This window comes from Lampetra fluviatilis, chromosome 60, assembly GCF_964198595.1.
Source record: "Lampetra fluviatilis chromosome 60, kcLamFluv1.1, whole genome shotgun sequence".
NCBI lineage: Eukaryota > Metazoa > Chordata > Hyperoartia > Petromyzontiformes > Petromyzontidae > Lampetra > Lampetra fluviatilis.
The window spans coordinates 6,229,086-6,244,572 of record NC_136334.1 but is presented as its reverse complement, the minus strand read 5'-3'; the positions used below and the strand labels follow the sequence as shown (position 1 = coordinate 6,244,572).

The 15,487-nt window shown below is 55.3% G+C and overlaps 1 protein-coding gene across 1 annotated transcript in view; it reads right to left on the bottom strand.

The window, feature by feature from the left end:
• LOC144950936 (protein furry homolog-like) overlaps nt 1-15,487 on the bottom strand; it is a 131,255-nt gene that overhangs the window by 30,288 nt on the left and 85,480 nt on the right. Inside the window, exons 46-51 of the mRNA XM_078881117.1 lie at nt 14,187-14,354; nt 13,447-13,620; nt 12,258-12,514; nt 10,091-10,388; nt 8,686-8,835; nt 2,225-2,323 (exon numbers count right to left, since the gene is read on the bottom strand). Of these exons, the coding sequence (XP_078737243.1) occupies nt 2,225-2,323; nt 8,686-8,835; nt 10,091-10,388; nt 12,258-12,514; nt 13,447-13,620; nt 14,187-14,354 (1,146 nt within the window). The remainder of the gene's footprint in view (nt 1-2,224; nt 2,324-8,685; nt 8,836-10,090; nt 10,389-12,257; nt 12,515-13,446; nt 13,621-14,186; nt 14,355-15,487) is intronic.

The following is a 15,487-nucleotide window of genomic DNA, read 5'->3' as shown; positions in this document are numbered from 1 at the left end:
GCAAACGGGTTTTGATTCCTTACCCGTACCCGGCCGCACCAGGGTCGCAAACGGGTACCCGTACCCGGCCGTACCCGTACCCTACCCGTACCCGGCCGGGTACCCGATTGCGACCTCTGGGATGAAGCCATGTTGCAGGCGCGGGTGGGTTGATTCTATGAACTTGAATTGTGAGAAGAGACAAGACGTTGGGAAATGAGTGACAAACGGTGACTCACCAGTGACTCACGGTCTACCCGTACCCGGCCGCACCAGGGTCGCAAACGGCTACCCATACCCGGCCGGGTACGGGTAGCCGGGTATCGGGTAGGGTACGGGTATCGGGGACCCCTGAATTAAAGAGTTATTAAAATATTCCACTGGCAAAAAAAATCGTTCGAGATGGAGAGAATCTTACTGTAATGGCTAAGGGCAAAATAAACTACGAAACTAAAACTATTTATATTTTTCGATTTAAAGCTTTCGTGACTGCAGGGATTCATCTTCTTGGTTCTTTCGGTAAAGTCACGTAGAAGGGAAATAATAAAATAATAAAACATAATAAAATACAATTCTCACGACGTTTCGGCCACAACGCAAACAGCCGTCCTCAGGTGAAGAACAGGTCTGTCGGGAAGACAGCGTCTGAATGAAACACCACCAGGCTTGGAGCGTATATTTAAGCTGGGTTGGAGGGGGAAGAGCGCCTTGACAAAATAATTTGCATATCAAGAGTAATTTAGCATATTTATGGGAAATGTAGATATTTTACCAGGTAAGGCCAATCAGCTACATTGTAGCGATTTTTCAGTGAACTGACTTTCACAAACGATACCTCAACGAAGAGGCTTATCATCACATGGAAATTTATTGGTCGGTCAAAATACTCTTAAGCACGTGTTTCTAAATGTGGAGGGAAAAGCTGGAGGACGCGGAGAAAAATCCACGCGACCACGGGGAGAGAGACACTCAAACACAAATATACAGCAGGCGTCAGGGTTGGGATCGAACCCACGACCTCCTGTATACCAGGTGAGGTAGTTAACATCTCACCACGGAGAGAGAGAGACACGCAAACTCGAAAAATACAGCAGGCGTCAGGGTCGGGATCGAACCCACGACCTCCTGTACACCAGGCGAGGTAGTTAACATCTCCTAGCCACCACGGCGCACAACACAATCATCATGAAGAGTCACCCGTGAACTCTCTGGCCTTATCCACGCGCTGTGAAGAAGGGTCGTTGCCCAAAACGTCGCTTATTATACACTTCTTTTTACGGGCACAAAGACAACGATCCCCCGTATAGCCTGCACCGATTGTTGGGGTAAGAGGCAGTCGCGGCTGTGAGTGTAGAATGAGCCAATGAGCAGCAGGGACGAGGCAGCCAATCAGTCGCGGCTGTGAGTGTAAACCAGCCAATGAGCAGCAGGCACGAGGCAGCCAATGAGTCGCGGCCGTGAGTGTCAACCAGCCAATCAGCTTCTTTATTTCTTTCGGTAAAGTCACGTAGAATGGAAATAATAAAATAATAAAAATAAAATAATTCTCACGACGTTTCGGCCACAACAGACATGTTCTCCACCTGAGGACGGCTGCTTGCGTTGTGGCCGAAACGTCGTGAGAATTGTATTTTATTATGTTTTATTTTTATTATTTTATTATTTCCATTCTACGTGTCTTTACCGAAAGAACCAAGAAGATGAATTCCTGCAGTCACGAAAGCTTTAAATCGAAATTCAGCCAATCAGCATCGGGCACGAGCCAGCGAATCGGTCGCGGCCGTGAGTGTCAACCAGCCAATCAGCAGCAGGCACGAGCCAGCCAATGAGTCGCGGCTGTGAGCGTAGAACGAGCCAACGAGGGATGAGAGCCTTCACACTTTTAGTTCTTTCGGTAAAGTCACGTAGGTAAAAAATGAAATTAAAAATTAACAAAAATCAAACATTTCGATTTAAAGCTTCTTTCGTGACTGCAGGGATTCATCTTCTTGGTTCTGTCGGTAAAGTCACGTAGAAGGGAAGAGGACGGCTGCTTGCGTTGTGGCCGAAACGTCGTGAGAATTATTTTATTATGTTTTATTTTTATTATTTTACTTTTATTAAATAAAACAATAAAAATCACGACGTTTCGGATGCAACGCAAGTCTCCGTCATCAGGTGGGACCGTCACAGCCAGATTAGCTGCATCAAGGCCTGGTAGAGGGCTGGCAGGGTGCTCAGGGCGGTGCGGTGCGGCGGGGGTCACCTGCTGCGTGGAGTCGCGCCTGCTGCCGTAGGTGTCCAGGTGTTCCTGTAGTTCCAGGACCCCGAATTTCATCTTCTCCAGGAGACCGCAGGAAACCAGCTGGCGGCAGAGCGAGAGGGGAGGGGCGGATGAGCGACCGGGGTTTGTCCACGCTTCCGTGGATGGGGGAGGGGGGCGGCGGGGTGAGGGGGAGCGGGGGATACGGGAATTCGGGAAATGATTGGCGAGATGTTTACTACCTCGCCTGGTATGCAGGAGGTCGTGGGTTCAATCCCGACCCTGACGCCTGCTGCTGTATATTTGGAGTCTGCGTGTCTCTCTCTCGCTCTGCCCACAATGAGATGTTTACTACCTTGCCTGGTGTACAGGAGGTCAGGTGTTTGATCCTGACGCCTGCTGTATATTTGAAGTTTGCATGTTTCTCTCCCCATGGGGAGATGTTAACTACTTGGCCTGGTATGCAGGAGGTCGTGGGTTCGAGCCCAACCCCGACGCCTGCTGTATATCTTCTTGGTTCTTTCGGTAAAAAAAAAGCCTGCTGTATATTTAGAGTTTGCGTGCACGCATGTTGATTTTATTTTGCACCGTGAGCAGCCAACCGTGCTAATCTGAGCGCACGTTCTCCCCGTGGTCGCGTGGATTTTTCTCCGTATCAACATCACGCGTTTACAGCATTTGGCCGCAATAGATTTCCACGTTGAGATAACATTTGTGATGGCCAGGTGGCTTCTGAAAGAGAGCTACGTAGCTCAGTGTGCCTTACCTGGTTAACATAACAATAGTTTAAGTTTAAGTTTATTTATCAGGCTGAGCCTTTAGCGCTGAATGCAAACCGAGGCTGGGAAGGGTGAGGAGGTGGAAGAGGAAGATGGTCATGAAGAGGATGGTGATGATGAGGATGATGAGGAAGAGTGAGGCACTGAGCGAGAGATAGAGGGAGGGAAGAGTGAGGAGGAAGGGGAAGGAGGAGGAGGAAGAAGAGGGAGCAGGAGGGAAGAGGGGAGGGGGGAGGGAGGAGGGGAGGGAGGAGGAGGAGGGGGGAGGGGAGGGAGGAGGAGGGGGGAAGGGAGGGGGGAGGGAGGAGGGGAGGGAGGAGGAGGAGGGGGAGGGGAGGAGGGGGGAGGAGTGAGGAGGAGGAGGGGGAGGAGGGGAGGGAGCAGGAGGAGGAGGGAGGGAGGAGGAGGAGGGGGGAGGGAGGAGGAGGAGGGGGGGGGAGGGAGGGGGGAGGGAGGGAGGAGGGGAGGGAGGAGGAGGAGGGGGGAGGGGAGGGAGGAGGAGGGGGGAAGGGAGGGGGGAGGGAGGAGGGGAGGGATGAGGAGGAGGGGGGAGGGGAGGAGGGGGGAGGAGTGAGGAGGAGGAGAGAGGGAGGAGGGGAGGGAGCAGGAGGAGGAGGGAGGAGGAAGAGGGGGGAGGGAGGAGGAGGAGGGGGGGGGAGGGAGGAGGAGGGGGGGGAGGGAGGAGGAGGAGGAGGAGGGGGGGGGAGGAGGAGGAGGGGGGGGGAGGAGGAGGAGGGGGGGGAGGGAGGAGGAGGGGGGGGAGGGAGGAGGAGGAGGAGGAGGGGGGGGGAGGAGGAGGAGGGAAGAGGAGGAGGGGGGGGGGAGGGAGGAGGAGGGGGGGAGGGAGGAGGAGGAGGAGGGAAGAGGGAGCAGAAGGAGGAAGGAGGAGGAGGAGGGGGGGAGGAGGAGGAGGGGGGAGGGAGGAGGAGGAGGGGGGGGAGGGAGGAGGAGGGAGGAGGAGGAGGAGGAGGAGGAGGAGGGAAGAGGAGGAGGAGGGGGGGGAGGGAGGAGGAGGGAGGAGGAGGGGGGGGAGGGAGGAGGAGGAGGAGGGAGGAGGAGGAGGAGGAGGAGGAGGAGGAGGAGGGAGGAGGAGGGAGGAGGAGGAGGGGGGGGGAGGAGGAGGAGGGAAGAGGAGGAGGGGGGGGGGAGGGAGGAGGAGGGGGGGGAGGGAGGAGGAGGAGGAGGGAAGAGGGAGCAGAAGGAGGAAGGAGGAGGAGGGGGGGGGAGGAGGAGGAGGGGGGGGGGGAGGAGGAGGGGGAGGGAGCAGGAGGAGGAGAGAGGCGGGGAGTGAGGAGGGAGCAGGAGGGGGGAGGGAGTAGGAGGAGGGGGGAGGGAGGAGGAGGGGGGATGGAGGAGGGAGGGAGGAGGGAGGAGGAGGGGAGGGAGGAGGGGAGGGAGGAGGGAGGGAGGAGGGGGGAGGCAGGAGGAGGGAGAGGCAAGATTGAGGACAGAATGAAATGATGACGGGGACAACGATGACGACGATGACGACGACGACGAGGAGGACGAGTGATGGGACGGAGGAGTGTGGCGGTGAGGGTGGCGGTGAGGGTGGCGGTGAGGGTGAGTGTGGCGGTGAGGATGAGGGTGGCGGTGAGGGTGAGGGTGGCGGTGAGGGTGAGGAGGTCCGGTGGACCGGTTCTGGCTCCTGCCACCATGAGGGGTGGACAGTCCTCTACTCGGGGCAGGAGACTGCCAAACAACAGGGTGTGGCTCTTCTTCTGAACAAAAGAATGAAGGGGGCGTGGGAGCGTGGCGGTGAGGTGTGGGAAGCTGTAAGCCCCAGGATACTTTGGGCTCGCCTTCCCATCAACCAGAGGCGAGGAGTGGTGGTCGTGGTTACTTACGCCCCCACCGAAGACGAACATCCGTGGAGGGATGCAGGCAAAGCCGATGAGTCAGACGCTTTCTATGACCTACTGTCACAGGTGCTGGCTAAAGTGGCCACTCGGGACAGAGTCATCGTGTTGGGTGACTTCAATGCCCGAGTTGGTCATGATGCTGGCACCTGGTCTGGAGTGATTGGAAGGCATGGGCCAGATCAGCTCAATAACAACGGTAGGAGGCTGCTAGATTTCTGTGCAGCCCATGGGCTTGTAATTACCAACACGCTCTTCCGGCATCGGCGCATCCACACAACATCATGGATGCATGCCGGGTCCAAGCAAGAACATCTGCTGGACTACGTAGTGACGGACCAGCGGATGCGAGCCCATGTCCTTGACACCAGGACCTACCGTGGAGCTGATCTGCCCTCTGACCATCGACTAGTCATCTGTAAGATGCGCCTGCCATTCTTCCACTCCGGTGGTGGGTGTACACCCAGGATCCCATTCCAACCAAAAGTGGCCTGGTCTAAGTTAGCTGATGAAAGTTGCAAGCGAGAATTTCATCATCGCTTGCAGCTGGGGTTGGCATCGTCCCCCACTCCACCTGATGTCGAGGGTAAATGGGCGAGGTTTAAGACTGTGACTCATGCAGCTGCAATGGCTGCTTTGGGTACGCGGTCCAGACCTCCCCGGGAACCCTGGCTGACGGAGGAGGTGTTCAGGTTAATTGAGAAAAAGCGACAGGCCCACTCTCATCGCCTACAGCATCCCACGTCAGAGAATGAGGAGGTTTACCGCAGCCTTCGCTCGGAGGTTCGGAGAGCCGTAAGGCGCTGTAAGGATGGGTGGTGGTCGCGGGTTGCTGAGGAGATGGAGTCTGCCTCAGTGGCCCGCGATCACAAATCACTATTTAACTCCATCAACAAAGTAACCTGCAGCGCCACACCTATTACCATCATTAGAGGAAAAAACGGTGATCCAATCTCCGACCCCCAGGAACAGGTTTGCAGATTTGCTGAGCATTTCTGTGAGGTCCTGGGGGAGGGAAAATCTCTCAGCCAGGAAAACATCATGGCACAAAGTGGGGATAACCCTGCTGAGGCTGCGGTGCCTCAAATATTGGAAGAGGTCACCCCCTGTGAGTGGCTGGCTGAGGTACCGGCTGTTGAGGAAGTACTGAGGGCGATCCGGAGTCTGAGACCAGGGAAGGCACCGGGCAGAGATGATCTCCCAGGCGAAATGCTGAGGGAGGGTGGCGTTTGTGCACAGACTGCCCTATATGACATCATAACAACAGTCTGGACCACTGGACGGGTTCCGCAGGACTGGAAGGATGCCCTGGTGGTCCCCCTCTTTAAGAAGGGGGACCGCACAGACTGTAACAACTACAGGGGCATCTCACTCCTCAGTGTGCCGGGTAAGGTCCTGGCAAGGATTATTCAACATCGCCTTGCTAGGCATGCTGAGGAGAGGCTTGCGGAGCCCCAATGTGGTTTCAGGAAAGGGCGGTCCTGCACAGATGCCATATTTTCTGTCCGTCTGCTACAGCAGAGGTGTAGGGAATTCCAAAAAGACCTACATCTCTGCTTTATTGACCTGGTCAAGGCCTATGATACCATCAGTAGGACTGGGCTCTGGGTTGTTCTTCGTGCTTTCGGAGTCCCTGACCCTCTGCTCACGATCATTAAGGACCTTCATGATGGTGAGCGGGCCCGGGTAAAACTACGTGGCCGGGAGTCGGAGCCTTTCCCTGTACACCTTGGGGTGCGACAGGGATGTCCTCTGGCTCCCACATTATTTAACATCTATTTCGACTGCGTAGTTCGTGAAGCCTTCAATAGCTGTACCGGGGGAATTACCATTTGGTACAGATATAATGGGAGGCTGATCGACGCCCGGGTGCGATCAAGGGATGGCTCCCTATTGGTCAACCACGTTATGTATGCCGATGATTTGGTAATAGCTGCTCATTCAGAAGAGGAGTTGGAGACGCTGCTGCTGAGGCTGGAGTGTGCCACTAAGAGGTGGGGCCTTACCATCAGCCCCACCAAAACTAAGCACCTGCCTGGGTATTTTGTACCATCGGGCACTCCGCCCCCACAACTCCCAATCGGTGATGGGGCAGTTGTGGAGAGAGTAGAGAGTTTCCCATACCTGGGCAGTGTGCTCATGACCAGCTCCAGTTTATCAGCAGAGGTCTCACTCCGAATCAGTCGAGCGGCAATATCTTTTCATCGGTTGCGTAACGCTGTGTGGAAGCTACCTGGTCTGTCGCTCCGCACGAAGCTTCAGGTCTTCTCGGCCACGGTCATTCCCTCCCTTCTCTACGCTTGCGAAACGTGGACCCCCCTAGTGGAGCATCTTCGCCGGTTGGAAACATTTAGGCTGGCCTGCCTACGATCCATCCTGGGTTTGACCAGGCTGGATTGTGTGAGGAGCTCACAAGTCCTTGAAAGATCTGGGCAAAGTCCCATCAGTGAGCTCCTCCGGCAGGCAAGGCTGCGTTGGCTGGGTCATGTAGCCCGCATGCCCAGCCACCGCATGCCTAAACAGCTTTTGTTCGGCCGGATCGAGGGGGCTAAACGGGCGCGGCACGGGCTAGAGAAGAGATGGAGTGATGTGGTACAGGAGGACGTGGAGCTGAGTGGACTTGCCGATGACTGGTACCAGCGGTGTCAAGATCGGCCTCAGTGGAGGAGGCTCGTGAAGGACGCTACTGGGCAGTTGGAGGCAGTCGCCCTCCAACAACAACGGAGGGCGGAGGAGCGACGCTCACAACAACGAGCGGAGCGCCGGGTGGCTAAAGCACAGCAAGTTGGCACAGTAGGGGGCACAGGTGGTGCATCAGCCAGTCATCTCGGTCATCTCGGTCAGTCGACCCGTGGCACCTGGGTCTGCCCCGTGACCTCCTGCCAGCGGGCGTTCGACACTTCACGTGGCCTCAAGGTGCACATGGCCTGGCACAAGCGTCGTGGTGACGTCACCGCCACTTAGTGGCGAATGGCGGTTGTTGTTGAGGGTGAGGGTGAGTGTGGTGGTGAGGGTGAGGGTGAGTGCGGCGGTGAGGGTGAGTGCGGCGGTGAGGGTGAGTGTGGCGGTGAGGGTGAGTGTGGCGGTGAGGGTGAGGGTGGCGGTGAGGGTGAGTGTGGCGGTGAGGGTGGCGGTGAGTGTGGCGGTGAGGGTGAGGGTGGCGGTGAGGGTGAGGGTGGCGGTGAGGGTGAGTGTGGCGGTGAGGGTGGCGGTGAGGGTGGCGGTGAGGGTGAGTGTGGCGGTGAGGGTGAGGGTGAGTGTGGCGGTGAGGGTGAGTGTGGCGGTGAGGGTGGCGGTGAGGGTGGCGGTGAGGGTGAGTGTGGCGGTGAGGATGAGGGTGGCGGTGAGGGTGAGGGTGGCGGTGAGGGTGAGGGTGGCGGTGAGGGTGAGGACGGCGGTGAGGGTGAGTGTGGCGGTGAGGATGAGGGTGGCGGTGAGGGTGAGGGTGGCGGTGAGGGTGAGGGTGGCGGTGAGGGTGAGGACGGCGGTGAGGGTGAGTGTGGCGGTGAGGGTGGCGGTGAGGGTGAGGGTGGCGGTGAGGGTGGCGGTGAGGGTGAGTGCGGCGGTGAGGGTGAGGGTGGCGGTGAGGGCGGTGGTGAGGGTGAGGGTGAGTGTGGCGGTGAGGGTGAGTGTGGTGGTGAGGGTGAGTGTGGTGGTGAGGGTGAGTGTGGCGGTGAGGGTGAGTGTGGCGGTGGTGAGGGTGAGGGTGAGTGTGGCGGTGAGGGTGAGGGTGAGTGTGGCGGTGAGGGTGAGTGTGGCGGTGAGGGTGAGTGTGGCGGCGGTGAGGGTGAGTGTGGCGGTGAGGGTGAGGGTGAGGGCGGCGCACCGTGTCGGCGTCGATGAACACGTTGGGGCACTCGGAGGAGGAGAGCAGCACACACGCGGAGCTCGTGAATCTGGGCCCCATGCCGTGCAGGCCGTCGCCCAGGTAGCTGCTGGCGTCGTGCGTCAACGACCAAAATCCCCGTCGAACGTTCTGCGGGCAGAGGGGAGGATGTGGCAAACGGCGATGGCCGAGTTGCGACGTCGATCGGTGCGGCAGCGACGATTGCGAGGGCGAGGATTGCGACGATTGCGATGGTGACGATTGCGATGGTGACGATTGCGATGATTGCGACGATTGCGCGGGCGAGGATTGCGACGATTGCGATGGTGACGATTGCGACGATTGCGATGGTGACGATTGCGATGATTGCAATGATTGCGACGATTGCGAGGGCGACGATTGCGAGGGTGACGATTGCGAGGGTGACGATCGCGAGGGTGAAGATTGCGATGATTGCCAAGTCATTATACGAATCCTTGATTTGAAGCTTTCGTGACTGCAAAGATTCTTAGGTTTTTTCGATAAAGTCACGTAGGTAAAAAATTAAAATTAATTACCTACGTGACTTTACCGAAAAAACCTAAGAATACGGAAGCTTGTGTTGCCTCCGAAACGTCGTGATTTTTATTTTATTTTTATTTTACTTTTATTAATTTAAATTTTTTACCTACGTGACTTTACCGAAAAAACCTAAGAATACGGAAGCTTGTGTTGCCTCCGAAACGGCGTGATTTTTATTTTATTTTTATTAATTTTAATGTCTTACCTACGTGACTTTACCGAAAAAACCTAAGAATACGGAAGCTTGTGTTGCCTCCGAAACGGCGTGATTTTTATTTTACTTTTATTAATTTTAATGTCTTACCTACGTGACTTTACCGAAAAAACCTAAGAATACGGAAGCTTGTGTTGCCTCCGAAACGTCGTGATTTTTATTTTATTTTTATTTTACTTTTATTAATTTAAATTTTTTACCTACGTGACTTTACCGAAAAAACCTAAGAATACGGAAGCTTGTGTTGCCTCCGAAACGGCGTGATTTTTATTTTATTTTTATTAATTTTAATGTCTTACCTACGTGACTTTACCGAAAAAACCTAAGAATACGGAAGCTTGTGTTGCCTCCGAAACGGCGTGATTTTTATTTTACTTTTATTAATTTTAATGTCTTACCTACGTGACTTTACCGAAAAAACCTAAGAATACGGAAGCTTGTGTTGCCTCCTAAACGGCGTGATTTTTATTCCATTTTTATTTTACTTTGATCAATTTTAATGTCTTACCTACGTGACTTCACCGAAAAAAAAAACCTAACAACATTATACGAATCGTTTCATCGGCGAGGATTCTATTCGACTCGACGAGGCGGAGTGAGGGGGTGGGTGGGTGGGCGAGATCACCGCACCCGGAAGAGACCGCAGAACAGCTGGAACGTGTGGACGGCGCATGTGCCGTCCTGGTCGGACAGCACGCCGGCCGCGTGGAGGCGCCAAGCCTCTTCGGCGTTACCGCCGCTGGGCGGTGGCTGGAACGCGGCAAGGATCGCCGAGAAAAATGGCGACGGCGGCGGTGTCGCGGGTCGGGCCTCCCGCAGGCTTTCCTCGTCCTCCTCCTCCTCCTCCCGCCGCTGCTGCTGATCCGCGTCGTCGGCGGTGACGGTGACGGTGACGCCGATGATGCCGCCGTCGCTGACGCTGCCGCTGCTGCCGGGGCGAGAAGGAGGTGACGCGGACGGTGACGGCGGCGGTGACGGTTGTGTTTCACCGGATGAGAACTCAAAAGACTGGGATGCAGTCCCATTTGCAAGAGTGACCTGGGGTGGTGACGGTGGTGGTGGCGGTGGCAGTCATAGCCGTGACGGTGTGGTGGCAGTGTAAGTGACGGTGGTGACGATGCCATTGGTGGTGACGGTGTGGTGAGGGTTAGGTGGTGATGAGTGGTGGGGATGGTGGTGGTGATGATGACGATGTGGTTTTGGGTGAGTGGTGGGGATGGTGGTGGTGGTGATGATGATGGTGGTAATGGTGGTGGTGACGATGACGATGTGGCTTTGGGTGAGTGGTGGGGATGGTGGTGGTGATGATGATGGTAATGGTGGTGGTGATAATGACGATGTGGTTTTGGGTGAGTGGTGGGGATGGCGGTGATGATGATCGTAATGGTGGTGGTGACGATGACGATGTGGCTTTGGGTGAGTGGTGGGGATGGTGGTGGTGATGATGATCATAATTGTGGTGGTGACGATGACGATGTGATTTTGGGTGAGTGGTGGGGATGGTGGTGGTGATGATGATGGTAATGATGGTGGTGACGATGACGATGTGGCTTTGGGTGAGTGGTGGGGATGGTGGTGGTGATGATGATGGTAATGGTGGTGGTGACGATGACGATGTGGCTTTGTCGTGAGTGGTGGGGATGGTGGTGGTGATGATGATGGTAATGATGGTGGTGACGATGACGATGTGGTTTTGGGTGAGTGGTGGGGATGGTGGTGGTGATGATGATGGTAATGATGGTGGTGACGATGACGATATGGCTTTGGGTGAGTGGTGGGGATGGTGGTGGTGATGATGATCGTAATGGTGGTGGTGACGATGACGGTGTGGCTTTGGGTGAGTGGTGGGGATGGCGGTGGTGGTGATGATGATGGTGATGATGGTAATGATGGTGGTGACGATGACGATGTGGCTTTGGGTGAGTGGTGGGGATGGTGGTGGTGATGATGATGGTAATGGTGGTGGTGACGATGACGATGTGGCTTTGAGTGAGTGGTGGGGATGGTGGTGGTGATGATGATGGTAATGGTGGTGGTGGTGACGATGACGATGTGGTTTTGGGTGAGTGGTGGGGATGGTGGTGGTGATGATGATCGTAATTGTGGTGGTGACGATGACGATGTGGCTTTGGGTGAGTGGTGGGGATGGTGGTGGTGGTGATGATGATGGTGATGATGGTAATGGTGGTGGTGATGATGACGATGTTGTTTTGGGTGAGTGGTGGGGATGGCGGTGATGATGATCGTAATGGTGGTGGTGGTGACGATGTGGCTTTGGGTGAGTGGTGGTGGTGATGACAGTGATGACCTACGTAGCCCTTTGTAAGAAGCGACCTGCCCACAATTAATCGCTCAACGAAGGGGCTTATCATCATCATTATCGCGTGGAAATGTAAAGCAGTAAGTAGCCAAATACACGTGACGTTGTTTCTAAATGTGGAGGGAAAAAACGGAGGACCCGCAAAGAAATCCACGCGACTACGGGGAAAGAGAGAGAGAGACACGCAAACTCGAATAATCTACAGCAGCAGGCGTCAGGGTCGGGTTCGAACTCACGACCTCTTGTATACTAGGCGAGGTAGTTAACATCTCACCACGGAGAGAGAGAGAGACGCAAACTCCAAATATACAGCAGCAGGCGTCAGGGTCGGGATCGAACCCACGACCTCCTGCATACCAGGCGAGGTAGTCAACATCTCCTAGCCACCGCAGCGCCCCCGTATACCGGTGACGTCACCGGTACGCCTGTCACCGCTGACAGAACCCAGAATCCCTCACGTCCCCCAAAACAACAAACCTGGACATGGCCGCGTCGTGCGCGTCGTCTTTCTCTTCAGTGTCGGTGAGCACCGCGATGGCGCTGTCGGCGCTCTCCGCCCCTCCACCACCTCCTCCAGCGTCGTTGTCGCCGCCGATGCCGACGACGCCGCCGATGCCGACGATGACGGTGGCAGAAGGCGGCGCCGTGTCGCCGTCGTCCTCGCTCGCCAACGACTCCACTCCGCGCCCGCCGGGGTCGGCGGACGACAAAGTCTCCGCTGCTCCGGCGTCCTCCTGGCGGAACAAAAACACGACGGGCGGTTGGCCGGCGGTGGCGTCGGCGTCGTCACAAAAGCATCGCGGCGGCGTTGGCGGCGGTTTGGTAATAAACGCTGTAAAGAGGGGCGGCAGTGGTGAGGAGGGGGGGGGGCAGTGGTGAGGATGAGGGGGGCGGCAGCTTGAAGAAGGAGGGGGCAGTGGTGAGGAGGGGGGGAGGGGGGGCAGTGGTGAGGAGGAGGGGGGGCAGTGGTGAGGAGGAGTGGGCAGTGGAGGAGGAGGAGGAGGAGGGGGGGCAGTGGTGAAGGGGGAGGCAGTGGAGGAGGAGGAGGAGGGGGGGCAGTGGTGAAGGGGGAGGCAGTGGAGGAGGAGGAGGGGGGGCAGTGGTGAGGAGGAGGAGGGGGGGCAGTGGTTAGGAGGGGGGGGGCAGTGGTGAGGAGGAGGAAGAGGGGGGGCAGTGGTGAAGGGGGAGGCAGTGGAGGAGGAGGAGGGGGGGGGCAGTGGTGAGGAGGAGGGGGGGCAGTGGTGAGGAGGAGGGGGGGGGCAGTGGTGAGGAGGAGGCGGTAGTGGTGAGGAGGGGGGGCAGTGGTGAGGAGGGGGGGGCAGTGGTGAGGAGGAGGAGGGGGGCAGCAGTGGTGAAGGAGGAGGGGCATTGTGGTTACGATGCGGAGTGAGGGGCGGGCGGTCTGGTGGGGGGTGGTGGTGACGAGCGGTTGGTAGTGGCGGAGGGGTGGAGAGGAGTGGGTGGGTGGTGGCAGTGATGGGGGTGGTGGTGTTGGGTGGGTGGCGGCGGTGGTGGTGGTGGTGGCGGCGGTGGTGGCGGCGGTGGTGGTGGTGGTGGTGGCGGGCGGTTGGTAGTGGCGGGGGGGTGTAGACGATTGGGTGGGCGGTGGTGGTGGCGGTAGTGGCGGCAGTGGCGGTGGCGGTGATGACGGGCGGGCTGGCGTCACCTCTGAAGCGAGCTGCTCTGCGTCGTCTGCGGTGGACACCTCCGCGCTGGGCGTGCCGGTAGTGCCGGTGGTCCCCGTGCCGTTGTGGACCCCCGAGCTGCCCTCTGAGGCCGGGGCGGCCATCGAGTCCACGTGATTGGCCAGCGACTCCTCCGTTGGCGAGTAGGTGGTGAGCTGCCGCGGGATTACAATCGCAACTTTAGATTCGAAGCTTTCGTGACTGCAAGGATTCATATTGTTAGGTTTTTTCGGTGGGAAATAATAAAACATAATAAAATAATTCTCACAACGTTTCGGCCACAACGCAAGCAGCCGTCCTCAGGTGAAGAACAGGTCTGTCGGAAAGACAGCGTCTGAATGAATGAAAAATATTAAATAAATGGGTTCATTCAGACGCTGTCTTTCCGACAGACCTGTTCTTCACCTGAGGACGGCTGCTTGCGTTGTGGCCGAAACGTCGTGAGAATTGTATTTTATTATGTTTTATTTTTATTATTTTATTATTTCCCTTTGTGAGAATTGTATTTTATGTTTCATTATTATTATTTTATTATTTCCCTTTGTGAGAATTCTATTACTTTACGATGTTTTATTTTCATTACTTTATTATTTCCCTTCTACGTCACTTTACCGAAAGAACCAACAAGACCAGCACCGGTCGTCATCAAGAGAATTTTCCGCACAGTTAAAAAAAATTTTCCTCTGCGCAGACGACGAACGCCTCTGGATTAGGACGTCACCTCTTCATCGCTAGACTCATCAGTCTCCTCCGCGTTGAGCTGTTTCACGCTGCCCCCAGCGCCCGTGCCCATGAGCTGACACTCGTGCAGCGAGGGCAACTCCACTTTGTCGATGCTGTCCAGCGAGCGTCTCCGCACGCCCCAGTTGAAGTTGTCCACGCTCTCGCCCTGAGGAGCGGTCGGGGCGTGGGGGGGTGGGGGGGTGGCGGCGACGATGACGCGCGTGCAAGCGAGCAGAGAGAGATGAGTAAACATTTTTAAAGTAAAAAAAAAAATTCAGAAAATTTGACGAGGCTTGAGTAATTGGGTTTTCACCCTTCTATCTGGCAACAAAACTGACACCTTTTTTTACAAGGAGTCATGTTTGCCAGATAAAAGGGTAAAACAAACAATTATGATATTTTTTACTGGCAAATGAGGTTCCAATGGTGAGGCTTGAGTAATAGTTTTTTTACCCTTCTATCTGGCAACAAAACTGACACCTTTTTTTACAAGGAGTCATGTTTGCATAGACCACAATACTTGCAGTCATAATGCAAACAAAAAACACAACTCTGATAATGTATGCACTGTCCTTGAAGTTGATTGGCCCACACCCGAGACAGCTTTCCTTAGAGCCTAGTCTCACATGGTGTTGGACCAGATGACGCCAAAAGGCGCACAACTCAAAGACAATGCACCATCAGAGTATGAGAGTTCAGGGTAAAGCATTTAAACCATTGGAACCTCATTTGCCAGTAAAAAATATGATAATTGTTTTTTTACCCTTCTATCTGGCAAACAAAACTGACACCTTTTTTACAAGGAGTCATGTTTGCATAGACCACAATACCTGCAGTCGTAATGCAAACAAAAACATAACTCTGATAATGTATGCACTGTCCTTGAAGTTGATTGGTCCACACCCGAGACAGCTTTCCTTAGAGCCTAGTCTCACACGGTGTTGGACCAGATGACGCCAAAATGCATACATTATCAGAGTTGTGTTTTTTGTTTGCATTATGACTGCAGGTATTGTGGTCTATGCAAACATGACTCCTTGTAAAAAAGGTGTCAGTTTTGTTGCCAGGTAGAAGGGTAAAAAAATAAAAAAAACAATTATATTTTTTACTGGCAAATGAGGTTAAATCGCGACCGTGACCCCAGATTCGAAACCCAGGATCTCGGCGGTTTCAGGCTCTGAGTCTCTTGACCTCTGAGCCACCCGGTCGCATCAGAATAATTAAACTTCCCCCCTCCATGTAGCCTGTAACAGACTGTTGGGGCAAGTGCTGTTAGCGAGCACCTGTGAAGGCCGGCAC